General features: G+C 39.7%; 3 protein-coding genes across 5 annotated transcripts; 1 reads left to right on the top strand and 2 right to left on the bottom strand.

Annotated features, from left to right (window-relative positions):
- Positions 1-302: 302 nt before the first annotated feature.
- On the bottom strand, positions 303-3,857 carry asb11 (ankyrin repeat and SOCS box containing 11). The gene is made up of 7 exons (XM_043249110.1): positions 3,533-3,857; positions 2,621-2,700; positions 2,336-2,443; positions 2,085-2,235; positions 1,870-2,004; positions 1,133-1,318; positions 303-1,032 (listed from the first exon to the last, which is right to left on the bottom strand). Exons 1-7 carry the CDS (start codon positions 3,627-3,629, stop codon positions 908-910), a joined length of 882 nt encoding a protein of 293 aa, XP_043105045.1. The 5' UTR covers positions 3,630-3,857; the 3' UTR covers positions 303-907.
- A 637-nt stretch (positions 3,858-4,494) lies between these two features.
- Positions 4,495-20,061, bottom strand: piga (phosphatidylinositol glycan anchor biosynthesis, class A). Of its 3 annotated transcripts, XM_043249107.1 has the most exons (8): positions 19,821-20,061; positions 19,417-19,598; positions 8,118-8,267; positions 7,598-8,030; positions 6,886-7,018; positions 6,664-6,796; positions 6,085-6,291; positions 4,495-5,489 (listed from the first exon to the last, which is right to left on the bottom strand). In XM_043249107.1, the coding sequence occupies exons 2-8, from the start codon at positions 19,546-19,548 to the stop codon at positions 5,244-5,246; spliced, it is 1,434 nt and encodes a 477-aa protein (XP_043105042.1). In that variant the 5' UTR covers positions 19,549-19,598; positions 19,821-20,061; the 3' UTR covers positions 4,495-5,243. The 3 variants fall into 3 exon arrangements, with proteins under 3 accessions (XP_043105042.1, XP_043105043.1, XP_043105041.1); XM_043249106.1 differs by lacking the exons at positions 19,417-19,598; positions 19,821-20,061 and adding an exon at positions 8,665-8,905 and having other exon boundaries at positions 4,496-5,489; positions 8,118-8,449; XM_043249108.1 differs by lacking the exons at positions 19,417-19,598; positions 19,821-20,061 and having other exon boundaries at positions 8,118-8,906.
- LOC122351802 (E3 ubiquitin-protein ligase TRIM39-like) lies at positions 16,123-19,771 on the top strand. Its single transcript, XM_043249101.1, has 11 exons — positions 16,123-16,266; positions 16,419-16,531; positions 16,669-16,713; positions 16,806-16,916; positions 17,018-17,143; positions 17,493-17,597; positions 17,683-17,817; positions 17,982-18,033; positions 18,182-18,205; positions 18,317-18,343; positions 18,461-19,771. Exons 1-11 carry the CDS (start codon positions 16,251-16,253, stop codon positions 19,021-19,023), a joined length of 1,317 nt encoding a protein of 438 aa, XP_043105036.1. The 5' UTR covers positions 16,123-16,250; the 3' UTR covers positions 19,024-19,771.
- Positions 20,062-20,160: the final 99 nt, after the last annotated feature.

Raw genomic sequence — 20,160 nt, 5'->3', positions numbered from 1 at the left:
GCGCTCCCACGGATTCCCCGTGACCGAGTACACACACACACACACACACACACACACAATCTTCTACGCGTCTGCATCGTAGGAGTGCCATAATCTTTCTCTCAGACTGTAGAGGGAATATCCTCACCATATTTGTCAGCATATGTTCAATCAGCGGGTCAGTCAGATAGAAAGACAATTAGACAGATCAATAGATGGATTTTTTTTTATTTAATGCATGTTAGCCTATAGTTTTACTGCTCTCTGTTTTCGGAGTCACCGTTTGTTGTTTTGTATTGACACTACATTGCATAAAAAACAGCGAACTAAACACATGCAAACTGAAAATAGGAATAATATTTTGTGGAAAGCCATTCATAGGGGCTGTGATTTAGAATAATCTATACTAAAGATGCCACCTGCTGGTTCGTTCAGGCAATACTCGACATTTAAAAACACATGTAATAATCAATTTAGTCAGGTTTTCACTCTGTGTGAATTAGTAGGCATAGTGAGTGTTCATGTGAGCATGCAGACATGTGTGTGCGACCCCCACAATTACAGTAATATCAGTCAATTTTTACCTTGTGGGGAGAAAATTGAGTTTTTATTATGGGAAGGTAGGTTTAGAGTAAGGGAATAGAAAATACAGTTTGTGTGTTATAATAATGTACAACTATGGTACATTAGATATGGAAACTCATCATATGTGTGTGTTTGTATATAGTCACACATTCATTTCAACAGATTAATAGCATTTTTGTATACAATGTATAAAAATATTTATTACAAAACAAAAAAGATACACTTTCACAATAAAAAAGAGATTATTTACAGATAAAAAATGTGTACAAAATGTTATTCAAAAAGAAGAAGATTACTATGTGAACCATGTCTGTGCTCTAGACAGGGAATGTTTACGTGTGTTTTAATGATAGAGGAGATAATTGTTCAGGATATGTGGTAAACAAAGCTTCTTGGTTTTGTTCAGTCCTTTTTGTCCCAGGGAACGTCGAATACACCATCTGCACAGCTGAGTCAGGGAGCACGGACCTGCAGAACCGAGCCAAAATCAGTATCGCAGTACACATGGGGCACACTTGCATGATATATCATGTGAACAGATTTCATATGATACCCTGTTTTCGTTTACCTGTAGTCTGCAAGAGATGCTTGATGCTCTGATCTGCTGTCAGCTCCAGAGCTTTCTTTCCTTCAGAGTTCCTTGAGGTCCGATCAGCCCCGTGCTCTAGCAGTAGCTCCACCTCTTTTGCCCCGCCCACCCTGGTTGCAGCATGTAAAGGTGTGTCAAGACCCCGTCCACACTGCACATCAGCACCTACAGAGAGACAGGAAGCAGTGTTAATGCATTGAAATAAAAGCTGTACACATGACAATAAAAAAAACTAAAAGCTAAAGGTATTCAAAGTCATTTTAGGTATTAAAGTAAAGTTTGAATAAATAGAAATATATGACCATATGTTTATATGAATATATGCATTTATAGTAATTATACATATATAAATATTTAATGAAAACCTAACAATTGATGAAAACCGAACAATTGAAATGAAGCTAATGATAGCTAAGTACATACTAAATACTGAAATATATTTTTTTTAAATAACAGAAAAGTTTTCCAACTTAAAATATACACTGAAAATCTAGTATTCTAGTTACGGCTACAAAGAGAGAAAACATGATCTCAATAGAATTTTTTTTTTGTATACTACATAATGTAATGAACCTTTGAGAGCATGCAAAATTAAACACTGTGTTATTATAACGTGCATTACCAAAGCAAAAAGTTATATTTCTGTATTTCATGATCATACTGGCCCTTAAATGTATTTAACAACCCACTAAGAGTTGTGTGCGTGTGATTCGGACCTGAGATCAGCAGGCTCTGTACACATTCTGTTGCCTTGGACTCGCATGCACAGTACAGAGCCGTTCCTATGCTGGGAACCTCCGTGTCCACATTCACACCATGAGACAGCAGCACTTCAACACATGCTGTGTGACCTGAAACATAAAGACATCCGGTTTACTGACGTCCCAATGTTTCCAGTGCATTGCAAATTCGCACAAATCATCATGCATACCTCTCTTTGCTGCTTCGTGGAGAGGTGAGCTCTGCAGATGAGCTGGATGCTGGACGGAGCTGTAGAGAAGAATGAGGCTGACGAGGGCAGGGTTTCCACTACAGCATGCACTGAAGAGAGGAGTGGCTCCATCAAAAGAGACAGCATTGGCCTGAAGGCATACATGTGTTAACCGTTAAAGCGTGTTTATGCAGATGCAGTGAGCAGCATAAAGCCAGATACTGTAAGTAAATAGAAAGGTATATACATACATCAGCACCGTGTTCCAGGAGAAGTTTAGCGCAGGTGAAATGGCCTCCAACGCATGCTTCATGCAATGGTGTGATTCCATCTAATGTAGCCATTCCCACATTGTACCCCTGTACACAAGCAAACATACACAATTATTTTACTATATTCATAAATAGTAGCATTCAGTTCACGCAAAGTCTGTTTTTAAGGGCTGATTTTTGTTACAGTGTTATGATAGATATTTTAGATATGGTTTTGAACTATTCGGTTTGTAAAATCTTCTGCCAGTGTTTTTGCATCAGTACCTGTGAAAGCAGTCTTCGCAGTGGCAGCAATCTTCCTTGCAAAGCAGCATCATGTAGAGGTGTTCTGTCATCCCAAGAACCTAAAAGAGCAGAGATATGGACATTTATATGGATATATTTGGATTTGAATGAAGATGTGCCATATACACCCTTGTTGTCTTATGTCAATTAATAAAAGTACATTTTGTCTTGACACCATTGATTTCCTTAGCATTTATTTCATACTGTGCAAGTCAAAGGATACCATCAAATGTTTGGTTGCAACATTCTTCAAAATATCTGATTTTCATATTCAGATTTTTCAATGCTAAAAATATTCATTTGGGGTGTACTGTTTCTTTAAGAATATGTAAAAAGAAAAAGGCAACTATTATAATGACATTTTTTATTGTTATTCCATCTGTTATAATTATTCTGATTTTTGCTATTAACGTATAGTCAGGAAAATTGGCTTGAGTTGGGGGGACTGGAATTGGAAAATGTCCAAGGGCAAAATTTTACATCTGAAAGCCAACGGTTTGTACATGTTTTGAGCATTGAATAGCCCACTGAGTCACAACTCTGACCTCAATAAGAGGTCAAACTCGCAAACATCCAGAGACTTTTTCATCCCCAAAGTATAGCCAAGTAAACCTACACACAATCCATCCTTTTTTTGAATAAATGTATCCCCTAAAAGCATTTAAAACCAGTTTTCTTTTTCTTTTTTAAGTGTGTATAATAACTAAATTGTATGGACTTGGTATTGCTATCATAGTACATCTTTCTAGGCCCATTCAGTGGATATTACAACAACAAAAAAATGTAATGAAGTGAAAGCGGACCATGGTCCGTGTGGTGAACATTGTAAGTCTGACTACTACAAACATTCAGGAAGAGAGAGAACAACAGAGGTAGAGGATGAAAACTTACCTGCCATTAGCGTATTACACACATGTCCTCCATATAGCTGAAACCTGTGATCCCATAGCTTACTCCAAACGCTCACTTCAGCATGAACCACAGCCATCTTTAAATTCCACAAAAAGCCAACTCAGAGACCTCGCAGGAAGACAACAGTTGAGATAATGGAGCGCAGAGAAACTCTTCAGAGGAGTTTATATGGCCTTCAGAGAAACAAGAACCCCCCTTGGCAAGAATGCACCTCCCACCGTTATCAGTGTTTGCACCCCCATCCTCTCAAATGTGAGGTGAGCACCCCCCACAACCTAAAAAACGAGTCAAAAACATACATACACAAACCCCTTTAACCCATTTCTTCAGAGAATAATTCGATTCTACAGAAAGCCAAGCCAATTAGTTTATCTTAAAATACAAACTTTGATTTACAACCTCAAAAACGAGTATGATTTTGCATATGCAGCAAGCGAAATAGCTAAAAAGACTTATGAGCCATGAACCTAAGACAATGTAATTGCAAATGTAACGGTGATACAGTATCTGCCAGTCCAGCAAAACATGATTTACATGCAGTGTTATGCAGGAACAGGACCATCCAAGCTGGACAGGGCGGCAAATGAATGTGCATGTGTGTGAAAGCAGCCAGAACGGCCGATAAGTGCGTGTTAATGGCTCCTGCTTTTAGCCTTGAATGGGTGAGGGTGTGTATTATCTGCCCTGTTTGGGTGTTAGCATTAGATTCCTGATCCAGAGAGACGCTGGCGGTTATCTAGAACACAGACAACTGCTTTACCATAATGTACCAAACTTATACTCAACAGTTACACTTATTACATTACAGCAGCACATTTAGAGTACAATTTTAAATAGATTTTGTTATTGTATGGACATTATCTTAATAGCACCCACAAATGCATTCATGTCAACAACAAAAAAAAAAATTATTTATACTTATTATATGTTAAAAAGTTTATTGTACACGGTGTCAACAAAAATAATTCAAACCCACTCCCTTTTCAGGTAATATGAACTTTTGTGCATTATAATCACGTTCACAATACTCACAGAGAAGGTCATTATAAAACAGGCAAAGAAATACAGTGCCCAAAATCAAGTGTCCCGTTTGAGTTTCATGTTTGGGTTTAAATAAATGCATTTATTCAAAATCAATTTAAATAAGAAGTGGTTTAAAGAAAAACAAGTGCTGTCAGATCAAAAAAAAATGAACAGATATGATGCATTTTACATTTTATAGCTCCACTAGAACTCAAAAACTGTATTTGGCATAAAAGCTTTCAGTTCAATTTAAACCACATCTACACCGTAGAGATTTGCTGTTAGAAAAAAATGTGAAGGTGATACAGGAAAAGCTGGCACTGTTTATCAACTATCTTAAATCTAGACATTAAAACATATTTGTGAAATAATTTCACCAAGTTAAGACTATTTTCTGACGGGGGTTGTGTTAAAGGCAGCTTTTCAATGCGCAAAAGCATGCGGCTGGACTATAGGAGTGTCTGAGGACAGCTTTTAAAAGCTCTCTCTTCACCTGAGATCAGTTTTATACAGGAATGTAAACAGTAGTCAGTACATGTTTTGATGCACCATAGTACACTAGTATGGTACAAGAGATTTAATTTAGTTCATTACTTGCTTCCTTCCCCTTCTGAAGTCCATCGTGAGAGTAAAGTGAGGTGGTGTTAGATCATTAGTCAGTACACGGTCAGGTTTGTGTTTTACTTTTCTTCTTACTAAGCTGCTGCCCCATGCGGCTGTGGGGACCTGATGAGTCTATAGCGACGTCGATCAGATGATCTGGGCGGAGCCACTGCAGGAGAAGCAGGAAGAGGAAAGTAATAACAGCAACGAAGGAGAAAATGGAGCCTGCCACAGCACCACAGTGAGAGCGGAGTCTGTGCAGGCGCTCAGACAACGGCAAAACGGGTTCCCTGCACACACGATTATACACCTGAAACACACAGAGTAGGCACATTATACAATTATTCTACATTCAATAATAAATTACGCTGCCATTCACAACTTTTGGTTCAGTAGTATCCGTTATATATTTTGGAGTCCCAAACAACAAGTTGGCATACATGCATGCAAGGTCAAAAACACTTTCAAAACATTTCTTATAATATGCATTTATTTGTTCAATTCAATTCAATTCAAGTTTAATGATTCATTTTTCAAACCCCTCCAGTGATTGGTCGACGATTAAACCACTGATTTAATGCTCCACCTAGTGACAAAGACTGAATTGTTCAGAATTTCTTTTCAGACCAGTGGAAAAAGACCAACTTGACCATCAATATGCTAATATTTTGACGTCAACACGAAACGATTTGGGACTCTTTTTAAAAACTACTCATTTCAGTGATTCAGAGTTGACTCTTTCTTTTACGAGACAATAACTTTATACACTGTGCACTTTCAGATTTAAAACTCTGCAGGATGTCTTCATTCATTTAGAGCTGTGTTACACACTGCATGCACGAAATTTTCAAAAATCAGTAATAGGGTCACCCAACAAATAATTCAAGCACGGTATTAAAACTCACCTTTTCGGTGCGCTCAGCGACGTTTCTCCAAGTGTACAGTGTTCGGACCCTGCGGTGGATGGTGGCAGGAGACGCCACGTTTCCTGTGCGTATTCTAGCAATAACGGTTTCCAAGCCATCGCAAAGCGAACGGACCGATGGTTCACACAGAGTCACCAACTCATCAGGCAGGACCTCAGGTATACCTCCAACACGGGTGCTCACCACCTGTACACTCACAACAGTGGATATTTAGATCTGATCGCTGATGAACATACAGAGAGCAGGGCTCAACAACAAGGACGGCATTCTTTTCTTTTTGTAAAGAAAGAGAAGTGGATTAATAATAGCAACAATTCCAGCAAAAAGAAAGAAAATATTTATTAGTGTAGGAAAGAAAACTAAACTTCTAGCCTGTCCTGTACAATGTAGGCTATTTAGATACTTTCATTCAAATAAACCACTTAATACCTGGACATGTAAAACATATACGCATCTAACCAATATTGAGCATAGTCACACAACATTTGTACAGCTTGCAGTTTACATGACATGTCATTTGCAACCAATTTTACTTCTATTATGTGATTTTCTTCATACCTGCAGCCCACAGCTGGCTCCCTCCACTATGGCCATACAGAAGGCCTCAGTGAGAGAAGTGTTGAGAAAGATATGACCCTGAACTAGGACATCTCTCACATCTTTATGATCCAGAGCTCCCAGCAGACGAACCCTTTACATGTAGAAAAATAAAGGAGAGTAAAGAAATTATACACAAACTCGCATCTAAAGCTCCGCTCTCAAACACACTGGCTTTCTTACCGGTCATGAAGCTGATATTTTTCTCGAACCTCTTCCAGTATGATTCTTTTGGGTCCCTCTCCACCAATCAGAAAACAAAGATCTGGATGCTTTCCACATAATTCAGGAATGATTCCACTTAGTAAATCAATCCCTGCAAAACAATCAGAGGGTCAATTATTTATTTTTTTTTTACCTTACAAATTCTTAAAATCCAATTTATACAAAGAATGCAAGACAGATTTTTCTTTTCTAAAAATTATAATTTAATTGGTTTATTATAATTGAATAATTTATAATAATTAATGAATAATTTATCTTTAATTACTGATCATTTATTTAATAAAAATTTTTGGGTTTTTTGGAAAACAATTCAGGATGAAAGAACTGTCCTAATATTATAATTTGAAAATGCCTACAAATTAAATTCTTAAAAAAAACCTTAAGTAGCTTTGTATTAGCTTTTATTATTATTGTTTTTCCAAATATATTTGTATTAAGAGCACAAAAAAACAAATAAAAAACTTAAAAACGTTTTAATCTCCCCCTAAAAATCAGAATTTGATTTACTCTTACATGTATTCGAGTAATTAGGCATTTATTTACTTGACAGCTACTAGAATTTTTTATAACCTTTTATTAAAAACAAACAAAAAAAAGATCTTTACCTCCAAGCAGAACTACGTTAATACATTATTCTGCAAAGCAAATCCAAACACCATCCTCTACCTACCTTTCCTGTAAACCAGTCGACTGATAACAACAATGGTAATCTTGCTGTTGTCACGGCGACAGGGGTCAGGGGTAAAGTCAGTGGGGTCGACAGCGTTAGGGATGACGGAGACGATTTCAGGGTCGAGAGCGGCTCGCAGCACAGTGTTCTCTTTACTAGTGTACGACACGCACACAATGTGATTGGTGTCGCACAGAGAGACAGTCAGCAGCTTGTTGGTCAGTACAGAGCTCAGGTCCGCAAATCCAAAGAGAGAGTGATCAGTGAATACAGTGTTGAGACCCATAGTCTTGGCATGGAACAGAGCATCATGGGCCATCGCGGAGAAGGAGCTGTGGGCGTGCACGATCGTGATGCGTTCACGCACAAACACACACCGGAGCAACGGCAAACTGTGAAAGCAGGTGGTCGCCGTGGACTGATTATACATGACCTAAAACAAAAAATCAGGATAGGACGGGTACGTTTTACATGTGTAATTTGACCTTCGTAAACCAATGTAATATACTTTAAAGCACACCTGCAGGGGTAGGTAATACACCTTGAGGCCGTTGGTCAGGTAGCGAATCCCACGGCGGTCTTCATATGCATGAGTTGCTATGACAACCTTGTGGCCCTTCTCTATGAGGCACTGCGAGAGCTGGTAGATGTGACTCTCCACACCACCCATGTTTGGGTAGAAGAAGTCTGACACCATACATATCCTGTGCTTCATGCCCTGCTCGCGATCAGTGGGCCGGGACGGGTCCAAAGATGAAGGGGTTTTAGGTGAATGTGTGTGACCTCTCTTCCTGTGGCCCATGGTGAGGTGAAGTCTTCAGTGCTCTGTTCTTCAAAAGCAGGGATGAACCTCTGCACAAAACAGTCATATTATATAGAGAGTGCAGTATATTGTGGTTGAAAACTTTACTACAGCACGGTAACTGCTGCTAAATATCCATTTCAGGCTACGGTGATGTGACAATAAAGATTTGTTTTAATTGACGAACGAAATAAATTAATTATGAAAGTACATTAACACTGAGTATCATTTACACGAATGACACCTAAAACGTGAAAACACTCACAGTCAATGGTTAGCTGTTAACATATGAGACTGAATCCTCAGCGAATTAACAAAGACTGGTTGAAGATGTGTGCTTGATCTAGATGCATCTTTAGCATATTTTAAATACATCGATAATTCGTCCTGTTCTGTCATTACAGAAATTATAACAGATGTTCTCTGGAATAAAAAACAAGCAAAACAGTTCATCACGTCTACTTCCGTGGTTTTTGGAGTTTCTTCTTCTTCTTGTAGCTTTACGGTGTTTCACGGACTTCCTACCGCCACCTGTCGCTTAAACGGACCATTTACACTCTACACTCTCTTTATATCAAGAGTATCAAGGGTTTTTTTATTATATAAATGTTATATATTTAATTATATAAAACGCTGATCTATCTATCTATATATATACATATACACATACATATATATATGCAAGGTTTTTTATTATATGAAATGTTATACAGCTCAAAACTAAACAACAACATGGACAAAATTAAAAATGTCACTGCTGTCAACTGACGTAATTTTATATGAATCCAACAATATGTTTTTTATGATGTAATATTTCCAATTTCTAATCTCATTAATGACAGCTACTTTTTGTGCCAAAATGTTCCCTAAATTATATTACTGTTAAGGATTTGTTTTGCCACAAATAAAGCTTTAATTTCAAGCAGAGATGTAGAGGACATATCCCATACTGTGGCTGAAAATGTTTTCCAGACGATGTTCTGTTCAATAAACAAAAATCAAAAAGACAAATAATCTTAACACATTACCACAACTTATTCGATTTACGAATGTAATGTTTTACGTATGTAATGAACTAATTATTTATTGGCCAAAGATGTGTACAACAGCAAATGGCAAGGTGTGGTGATGTGGTGTGAAGACGATGCCAAAGATCCTGATGAAGATGTTTTTAACTTCAATTGATACATTTCCATTAGTTTATACATTCTATCATTAATGTAAAAGATGTCACTGTCATAACAGCTGTGGTCTGGATGGTAATTGTTATGAATGAGGAGTCAGAGGCGGCGGATCCATTCCCAGGCTTTTATTTACCAAAGGCCATGGTCAGAGCAGGCAGACATCAAAACACAGCAAACAGGAATATCAGAGGCAAAGCAACAACAAAACCCAGAAACAAGTCAGGCAGAGTAAAGTCCAGAGAATATCCACAAAACAAACAAGGACGCTACATGCCAGGGAAAGGCTTGCTTCAGAATATATAGTCCACAAACAGGAAGTAGTAGTCCAGGCGGAGGTAAAAGCTCCCTCTGCTGGCTTGCCAAACGTTAATTGAGCTCTGATGTGATCATCCCATATGGTCTAATAACACTGCAACTGTTGACTTTCATCATTTCTAGGCTTTAATAGAGATCAGGCGACCCCCCCAAGCATAGTATATATACAGGGAGTGCAGAATTATTAGGCAAATGAGTATTTTGACCACATCATCCTCTTTATGCATGTTGTCTTACTCCAAGCTGTATAGGCTCGAAAGCCTACTACCAATTAAGCATATTAGGTGATGTGCATCTCAGTAATGAGAAGGGGTGTGGTCTAATGACATCAACACCCTGTATCAGGTGTGCATAATTAATAGGCAACTTCCTTTCCTTTGGCAAAATGTGTCAACAGAAGGACTTGACAGGCTCTGAAAAGTCAAAAATAGTGAGATATCTTGCAGAGGGATGCAGCACTCTTAAAATTGCCAAGCTTCTGAAGCGTGATCATCGAACAATCAAGCGTTTCATTCAAAATAGTCAACAGGGTCGCAAGAAGCGTGTAGAAAGATGGCGCTGAGTTTGGCTGCCGTCACGACCGCTCCTGCAAAACTTTTGGTTTTTTTGTTAATTGTTAGTATTTTGGATAGTCTGCGCGGTTTTCTTTATATAAGATGGCTATTACTACATACGACCGAGCCACTCTTATATCTATTGGTGTACAATGCACCCAACTTTCGCCATTTTTAAACCCGGACCCATGTTGGCTGAGCGAGATCCTGTCGAAGACAAAAGGATGTGACCCGCACCGGCGTCCACGAGGGAAACGAGCCAGTGTCAGGAACAGGTTGAGGGCACGCTCACACCGCACTCCCCTACCTAGTGTCCTGTTAGCCAACGTCCAGTCTCTGGAAAACAAGCTCGATGACCTCAGGGCAAGGATCAAGTTCCAGAGAGACATTCGGGACTGCAACCTCCTCTGCTTCACCGAGACATGGCTGAACCCAGCGGTACTGGACCACGCCATACAACCGGCCGAGTTTTTCTCTGTTTACTGCATGGACAGAACAATGGAGTCGGGGAAGACACGGGGAGGTGGAGTGTGTCTGATGGTGAACAACCGCTGGTGCGACAGCGCGAGCGTTGTTCCTCTCTCACGCTCCTGCACACCAAACCTGGAACTTCTGACCATCAAATGTCGCCCTTTCTATCTTCCACGGGAATTCAGCTCTGTCATAGTCAGCGCCGTTTATATTCCACCTCAAGCGGACACGGACACTGCAATATGGGACTTACATGACCACCTCACAACACACCAGACACAGCACCGGGACGCCGCACTCATTGTGCTGGGGGATTTTAACAGTGCAAACCTCAAGCGCACACTGCCGAACTTTCACCAGCACATCACCTGCCCCACCAGGGGCGAAAGGACACTGGATCACTGCTACACACCCTTCAGAGACAGCTACAAGTCAAAATCATGCCCACCGTTTGGTAAATCGGACCATGCCGCCATTTTCCTCGTACCTGTTTACAAACAGAGGCTGAAACAGGAAGCCCCGGTACAGAGGGAGGTGTCACGCTGGTCTGACCATTTGGTGGCCGCTCTGCAGGACGCTTTGGATGACGCAGACTGGGCCATGTTCAGGTGTAGCTCCGAGGATTCATCGGGAAACTAGAGGATGACACGGTAGAGAAAACCGTCATCAGGACGTTTCCCAACCAGAAGCCGTGGGTAGACAAAACTATCCGCGACTCTCTGAGATCCCGGTCCGCAGCCTATAATACGGGGATTGTCACCGGGGATATGTCTGAATACAAGGCTGCGTCGTACAGTGTGTGCAGAGTGGTAAAGGAGGCAAAGAGGCGCTACGGGAGGAAACTAGAGTCACAGTTTCAACACAGTGACTCTAGGAGCCTTTGGCAGGGACTGAGAAACATCACGGACTATAAAACGCCAACCTCCAGAGTGGAGAGCGCGGATGCTTCTCTGGCAGACAAGCTAAATAACTTCTATGCTCGTTTCGAGGCTGCAGCTAATCACGCTAGCACCGCTAGCGGGCATGATGAACAGCACGCATGCCGAGAGAGCCGGAGAGGAAATCGCGTTCACCATTTCGGGGCACGACGTAAGGAGGGCATTCAGGAGAGTGAACACCAGGAAGGCAGCAGGACCTGACGGCATCACAGGTCGGGTTCTGAGAGCCTGTGCTGACCAGCTAGCACCGGTGTTCACTGAGATATTTAATCTCTCCCTGAAACAGTCTACAGTCCCCTCGTGTTTCAAACAGTCCATCATTGTTCCTGTGCCGAAGAAACCTCAACCATCTTGCCTTAATGATTACCGCCCTGTAGCTCTGACGTCTGTAGTGATGAAGTGCTTCGAGAGACTCGTCAGAGACTTCATCACCTCATCACTACCGGACACACTGGACCCACTACAGTTTGCTTACCGCCAAAACCGGTCTACGGAGGATGCCATCACACACCTCCACAAGCCACCTGGATTTTAGGAAAGGGAACTATGTGAAAATGCTGTTCGTGGACTATAGTTCAGCATTCAACACCATAGTTCCCTCCACGCTCACCTCGAAGTTATAGGTCCTGGGACTCAGCCCATCCCTGCGTCACTGGATCACCAACTTCCTGACCAACAGACCACAAGCCTTACTGATGGGAAAACACATCTCATCCTCCCTCACTCTCAGCACTGGAGCCCCTCAGGGTTGTGTTCTGAGCCCCCTGCTGTACTCGCTGTACACACATGACTGTGTGGCCACTACAAACTCCACCACCATCGTTAAATTTGCTGACGACACTGTCGTGGTGGGCCTGATCTCTAACAACGATGAGATGGCCTACCTTCAGGAGATCAACAACCTGGAGAGATGGTGTCAGGAGAACAATCTGCTCCTGAACGTCAGCAAAACAAAGGAGTTAATAGTGGACTTCAGCACGAAGCAGGTGCGCTCTTACCATCCCATCATGATCGACGGGACCCCGAAACATCACCTCCTGGTTCGGGAACAGCACCATGCAGGACAGGCGAGCCCTTCAGAGGGTGGTGCGGTCAGCTGAGCGCACCATCCGCACTGAGCTCCCTGTGCTGCAGCACATCTACAACAAGCGGTGCTGTACCAGGGCCAGGAAGATCGTGGAAGACCTCAGCCATCCCAACAATGGACTCTTTTCTCTGCTGCTTTTCTCCGCTTTCGTTCCCTGAAGGCAAACACAGAGAGAATGAGGAGGAGCTTCTTCCCGCAGGCCATTCAGAGTCTGAACCAGAGAACACCCAGTACCTAATCACCGGGATTCCCATGTTTACCCCTCTTCCCCAGATACTTGCCACTTACATTTGGACAATTGCACTAGTCACTTTGCACTGGACATTTGCACAGCCACTTTACACTTTACACTTTATATTTATATTCTATACTTTATTTTATTTTTATATTTTACTTTGCACACTTCTTTTTATACATTTTTTTATATTTTATATTTATATATACATTTAAATTTTGTTTTCTATTTTGATGCTGGACGGTTGTAAAGAACATTTCACTGCATGTCGTACCATGTATGTATGTGTATGTGACAAATAAAATTTGAATTTGAATTTGAAAATTTTGAAATTTGAAAAACCAAGGCGCAAAATAACTGCCCGTGAACTGAGAAAAGTCAAGCGTGCAGCTGCCAAGATGCCACTTGCCACCAGTTTTGCCATATTTTAGAGCTGCAACATCACTGGAGTGCCCAAAAGCACAAGGTGTGCAATCAGAGACATGGCAAAGGTAAGAAAGGCTGAAAAAACGACCACCACTGAACAAGACACACAAGCTAAAACATCAAGACTGGGCCAAGAAATATCTCAAGGCTGATTTTTCTAAGGTTTTATGGACTGATGAAATGAGAGTGAGTCTTGATGGGCCCGTGGCTGGATCGGTAAAGGGCAGAGAGCTCCAGTCTGACTCAGACGCCAGCAAGGTGGAGGTGGAGTACTGGTTTGGGCTGATATCATCAAAGATGAGCTTGTGGGGCCTTTTCGGGTTGAGGATGGAGTCAAGCTCAACTCCCAGTCCTACTGCCAGTTTCTAGAAGACACCTTATTTAAGCAGTGGTACATCCTTCAAGAAAAACATGATTTTCATGCAGGACAATGCTCCATCACACGCGTCCAAGTACTCCACAGCATGGCTGGCAAGAAAGGGTCTAAAAGAAGAAAAACTAATGACTTGGCCTCCTTGTTCACCTGATCTGAACCCCATAGAGAACCTGTGGTCCATCATGAAATGTGAGATTTACAAGGAGGGAAGACGGTACACCTCTCTGAACAGTGTCTGGGAGGCTGTGGTTGCTGCTGCACGCAATGTTGATGGTGAACAGATCAAAACACTGACAGATGGCAGGCTTTTGAGTGTCCTTGCAAAGAAAGGTGGCTTTATTGGTCACTGTTTTGGTTTTATTTTTGAACATCAGAAATGTATATTTGTGAATGTTGAGATGTTATATTGGTTTCACTGGTGAAAATAATTGAAATGGGTATATATTTGTTTTTTTGTTAAGTTGCCAAATACTTAAGTACAGTAATAGCCACCTGCGCACACAAATATCCTCCTAAAATAGCTAAAACTAAAAACTACTTCCAAAAATATTCAGCTTTGATATTGAGTTTTTTGGGTTCATTGAGAACATGGTTGTTGTTGTTGTTGTTGTTCAATAAAATTAATCTTCAAAAATACTACTTGCCTAATAATTCTGCACTCCCTGTGTATATATGTGACGTACAACGTTTGAGTCATAGGTCTAGTCGAGAAATACAAATATTTGGGCACTATTTTTGATAATCAACTGAAATTTTCAACCAATACAGAGGACATTCTTAGGAGGTGCCATCAACGTCAGTATCTCCTTAGGAAACTTGGCTCATTTGGAGTCTGTAAAGACATTATGCTGACTTTTTACTATTCTTTTATAGAGAGCATTGTCACTTTTTCTTTGTCTTGTTGGTTTTCTTCTATTAGTGTACAGAACAGAAATCAGCTGCAGAGTGTTGTTACGGTGTGCTCTAGAATAATTGGCCTGCCTGTTAGATCCCTCTCATGTATATATGATCGGCAGATATTTAGGCTAGCAAATAAGATCATTAAGGATCCCTCACATATTCTCCATCCAGTATTTGAATGGCTTCCATCTGGGCGGCGATTACGTTGTCCTGTTTGTAGAACTCAGAGAAGGAGGGCTACTTTTGTTCCCAAATCTATTTTGCTTTTAAACTCTAAAATGTAATTTTGTTTGTAATTAATTCATAAACTGTATTGTGTATTTATTTGTATTTAAAATGTATTCTATAGTGCTGCTCAATATGTCTTAAAATTGCCCCTTGGGGACAAATAAAGTTTTTTGAAATTGAAATTGAAATTGAATTGGCGCTCAGTCAGTCAATTACATTATTGTTAAATAATAATATAGTTTAAGGTCCCGTTGTTCTCGTAGAATACCTCTAGACGAATTCTCGATCTCATAGGCTGTAATGGCCGGGGAGCAAGAAGACACACAGAGACGTATATTTCCTTACTCCAAAGTTTTTTCCAGAATACAATGATTTATATAGGCATTTTCAGAAGGGAGTTTTACCCCTCTAGACAATGAAACAAAAGATGACGCGGGTTGTATCCATGCCAAAAGATATGTACTTGTATAAGATAAAGGAAATGATGAACATATAAGGAATACTTTTGGACACTGAAAAACACTTCTTCTTGTCAAGTATCAAAAGTGTACAGCAAACTCCTTCACCCCTCGACCCAGAGCAGCGCACAAACCAATGACCGACTGAACCCTTCTAACATGTAGAAGGATGGATAGATCATACATACTACAGAACACTAGAGGAGATAAAAAGACAATCACGTCTAGGAGGAGGGAGAAAGATCAGACAGAAAGAGTCTAAGGGGGAGAGTGTGTTCAAATCTAACAGTTATAATTTTAAAACTATACATATATTTGTTGGCAAAACCCATTGATCTGCTTCAGAGGATGTGTGCAAACATTTATGAAAACACAAAATCATCATAAACATAAAACTTAAAACGTATTTATTCAAGAGAGACGTGCAGGTCTACTGTCACTGAATGTCAAAAAGTAATCTGAGAAACGAGCCTTTATTGTAGCTGTCCTCCAAAGGATCAGTTGTATGCTAATCTTTCAGTTAAACAAGTGTCGCAGTAACTGTGTGTGGCATTTAACAGCAGAGGCGTTACACACCCAACACTTCCTGCTTTCATTTCATTCGTGTAAACCGACCGTTTCCTTTTCTTCTCTCAGAAGCGCTACAAGCGCTGGTACTGGACTGTTGTTTACAACGAATATGGCAGTTGCAGCTGGTATGTTTTTTTTTTATTTAACTTTTATGTCTTTATCATAGAGCTAAATATTCTTTGTATAAGAGATTTGTGGTAGTGTGGCAAATATTTTAAACTGTCAGTTTTTGTATGTTGTGTAGTTAAATTCAGAGAGACTCTGACTATATTTGCAGAACAAACCATTGCCTTCAGTGCAGGCAGTCTCCCGGGGCCACACGTAAAGAAAGTGAGATTTACAAATTCTTACCCATTTGTGAAGCCAGATCTAAGGGACGAGCAACAGCAGGTATTTAGGAAAATACTATTAATAGCTTATACATAAATAGCTAAATATTAAAAAGACAGATATTCTTGCTAGTTTCAGGGCATGTTTTTAAGGAAATTAAATTATTTTTTTTTTGGAATTCTGTTTTTTTCTCACAGGACTCTGTGGAAATATTCATAACATTTGGGAAAGCCTGTCTAAAGGTAAAAGCATGAATCCTATATATAATATATGTGGAGTATCATGAATGAAATTGAATCACCATGCACTAAATATGAATGTAAAATGTATACAGAGTTTTAAAAAACGTACCCGCAAAAGTACTGAGCAGAAAGACACCTTAACTGTTGATGAGTCAAAGCAACTCATCAGAGAGCTGGCTGCTGAACTGGACAGAGTGATACAGGTAGATGTGAGACATTATTACAAGTTTAACTGTATGAGTTTAGAGTTTAAGAGAATTAAAAAAAAAGAAGATTAACCAAAACCTGTGAACTGCACCAACAGAGAAAGAAATGCTGCTTGATGTCAGGGAAGTTGAGAAATAAAGGATCCAAGGAGGAACAGCAGTATTATTTTTTGCAGTGGGCAGAAGAGCTTGAGCACTTGCAAACAAGGAACAAGGAAGAACAGGTTGGTGTGGTTTTTTTTAAACTGTGAAATGCAAACTTTTGTTTTTCCAATTGTCTCTAGTATCTCTATCACCAACAGCCTACATTTGTACTCATATTTCTGCTAATTACTTTTGAACCATAATACATACCAATACAAATACATACCATTTTTCTTGTAGGTCACCATTTTCCCATAGATCTACCTTTTCAAACTGATTCTAGATGGTTTTTCTTATATTGTTTATAAATTTGTAGTAAATTTGTTGTAACAAGTTTAAGTTAATAAATAAAAACATATCATTCACTCTTGGACTTTTGGCCCTTTATGCTACTCTCAGTTTTTGCTTATGTTTTTCTTCTTACAACAGACACCACAAACCTTTTCAGAGAATGTTTGGGACAGAGAAATGAAAGTAAAGAGAGCCAAAAAAATGTTGTGCAACTGGTCTTGGAAGCTAAAAAAAATGAAACAGGTACTGTAAAGAGATCAGATGAAGACATACTGTCTCAGACATGGCGTATCTAAAAAAGGAATCTCGTAAACATGTTTTTGTCTAGAATTCAGTATGTCTGGAGGGTGAATGTGAAGAAACTCTGAGGGATCTTCACGGACAGTGGAAAAAGCGAGAATCCAGCATACTTCCAGTAATGGACTGGATGATGTGGACTGTGCTGCAGTCAAAAAGCTCTGAGGTGAATTATGTAAAAGCTGATCAAATAATGGAAAGAAAGTAAAATAAAACATGGCTATATAATTGGGACAGTTGTCCATTGTCTTTTAAACCAATATATTAAATATAGAAACTTTAAAAACTATTTAAATTGTCCCAATAAAATATTTCTCTTTTGAATTGAAGAATTCAGCTCCTAAACAGTGGGTGAAGAATAAACAGGGCTCAAAAAATCCAGGTGAGGTTTTATTGCAATAAGATGTTGTTCATTGCTTTGGATTTTCCAGCAAAATATGAACTACCTTAAGAAACTTGACTTGCATATAAATTTTGTATTACTTGCAAAATGTTAAAAAGTTTTCTGGTCTTTCCTGTCTTGTCTGTAGCTGGACTGCAGATTCCTAACGCAGGTACTGTCAGATATTTTCTAAAACCATAGTTTAATTTATTTAATCACTCTATAAAATTTGGCATAAGCTTCTTGTTAGGTTAATATACCACTGTTACTTTCATTTTTGCAGTTTGGAATTGGATTACAAAATTAAAAGGTAACTAATCTGATATAACTGTTTTTTTCATAATAAATGTAAAACAATATGAATTTTCTATAAAGGTTAAAGGTTTTCTAGCACTATTATTCAACTTTCTTTCTTCTGTTTCTCAAGCTGATGTCATTCTGGATCCAAACACAGCCAACCCGGACCTCCAAGTCTCTGAAGATGGAAAATATTTAATAGCAAAAAAATACACAGGTCTGGATTACTGGAGAGGGTTTCAAAGAAAGCGATGTAAATTTGATGGTTGGACTTGTGTCCAAGCTAAGGAGGGTTATAATGCAGGTAGACATTACTGGGAGGTCGATGTAAAGGGCAAATGTGAGTGGCGTGTGGGAGTGGTGAAGGAATCTGCCCCTCAGCATGGCTTTATCTCAATGAACACAAAAGCAGGATACTGGAATCTGCGTCTGCAGCTGGGAACTTTAATAGCTTTGACTGAACCCGTCACTAAACTCAATATGCTGAAACCATGTAAAATAGGAGTTTATCTTGACATAGAAGAGGGCCATGTATCCTTCTATGATGTACAGAAAAGGAGACATATCTACACCTTTAATACAGAATTTAGTGGGACAGAAAAGATTTACCCAATGTTTGGCACTGTTGAGACAGACACAGCATTGGTTATTTCATCATTAAATACATGTCTTAATATAAACCACAAAAAATAAAAAATATGGGCCCTCTAAGGGCTCTATCATGCACCTGGTGCAAGACGCAGTTCTCATTTTCCAGTCCAGCTCCGCCACGTAATTTAACTAGCAAATGTATTAGCAAATGCAGTATTTTTTTTTGTTATTTTAAAGAGTGTTAAGTAGAAAATGCACCATATGCCAGTGTCATATGCCAGTGAGGTGGCTCTGGGGCTGCCAAATCAACATCTGATTGTAAATAGCTATCTGCCATGGTGCAAGCACAACTTCCATTTAAAGGGAATGGGAGACGACACTCTGATTGGTTTATTAAACGTTACGCCCAAAAAACACCCATTACTTAAGAGAATCGGGACAACTAACTTTGACTATGCGCACAGACCTCTTTCCTGTTGATAAAATAGCAAAAATGTTTGGGTAGAAGAAGTCTGACACCATACATATCCTGTGCTTCATGCCCTGCTCGCGATCAGTGGGCCGGGACGGGTCCAAAGATGAAGGGGTTTTAGGTGAATGTGTGTGACCTCTCTTCCTGTGGCCCATGGTGAGGTGAAGTCTTCAGTGCTCTGTTCTTCAAAAGCAGGGATGAACCTCTGGACAAAACAGTCATATTATATAAAGAGTGCAGTATATTGTGGTTGAAAACTTTACTACAGCACGGTAACTGCTGCTAAATATCCATCCACCATTTCAGGCTACGGTGATGTGACAATAAAGATTTGTTTTAATTGACGAACGAAATAAATTAATTATGAAAGTACATTAACACTGAGTATCATTTACACGAATGACACCTAAAACGTGAAAACACTCACAGTCAATGGTTAGCTGTTAACATATGAGACTGAATCCTCAGCGAATTAACAAAGACTGGTTGAAGATGTGTGCTTGATCTAGATGCATCTTTAGCATATTTTAAATACATCGATAATTCGTCCTGTTCTGTCATTACAGAAATTATAACAGATGTTCTCTGGAATAAAAAACAAGCAAAACAGTTCATCACGTCTACTTCCGTGGTTTTTGGAGTTTCTTCTTCTTCTTGTAGCTTTACGGTGTTTCACGGACTTCCTACCGCCACCTGTCGCTTAAACGGACCATTTACACTCTACACTCTCTTTATATCAAGAGTATCAAGAGTTTTTATTATTAAAA

Source organism: Puntigrus tetrazona, chromosome 9 (genome assembly GCF_018831695.1).
Source record: "Puntigrus tetrazona isolate hp1 chromosome 9, ASM1883169v1, whole genome shotgun sequence".
In the NCBI taxonomy this organism is placed as follows: Eukaryota; Metazoa; Chordata; class Actinopteri; order Cypriniformes; family Cyprinidae; genus Puntigrus; species Puntigrus tetrazona.
The sequence above is the reverse complement of the archived record's forward strand: the minus strand, read 5'-3'. Positions and strand labels throughout refer to the sequence as shown.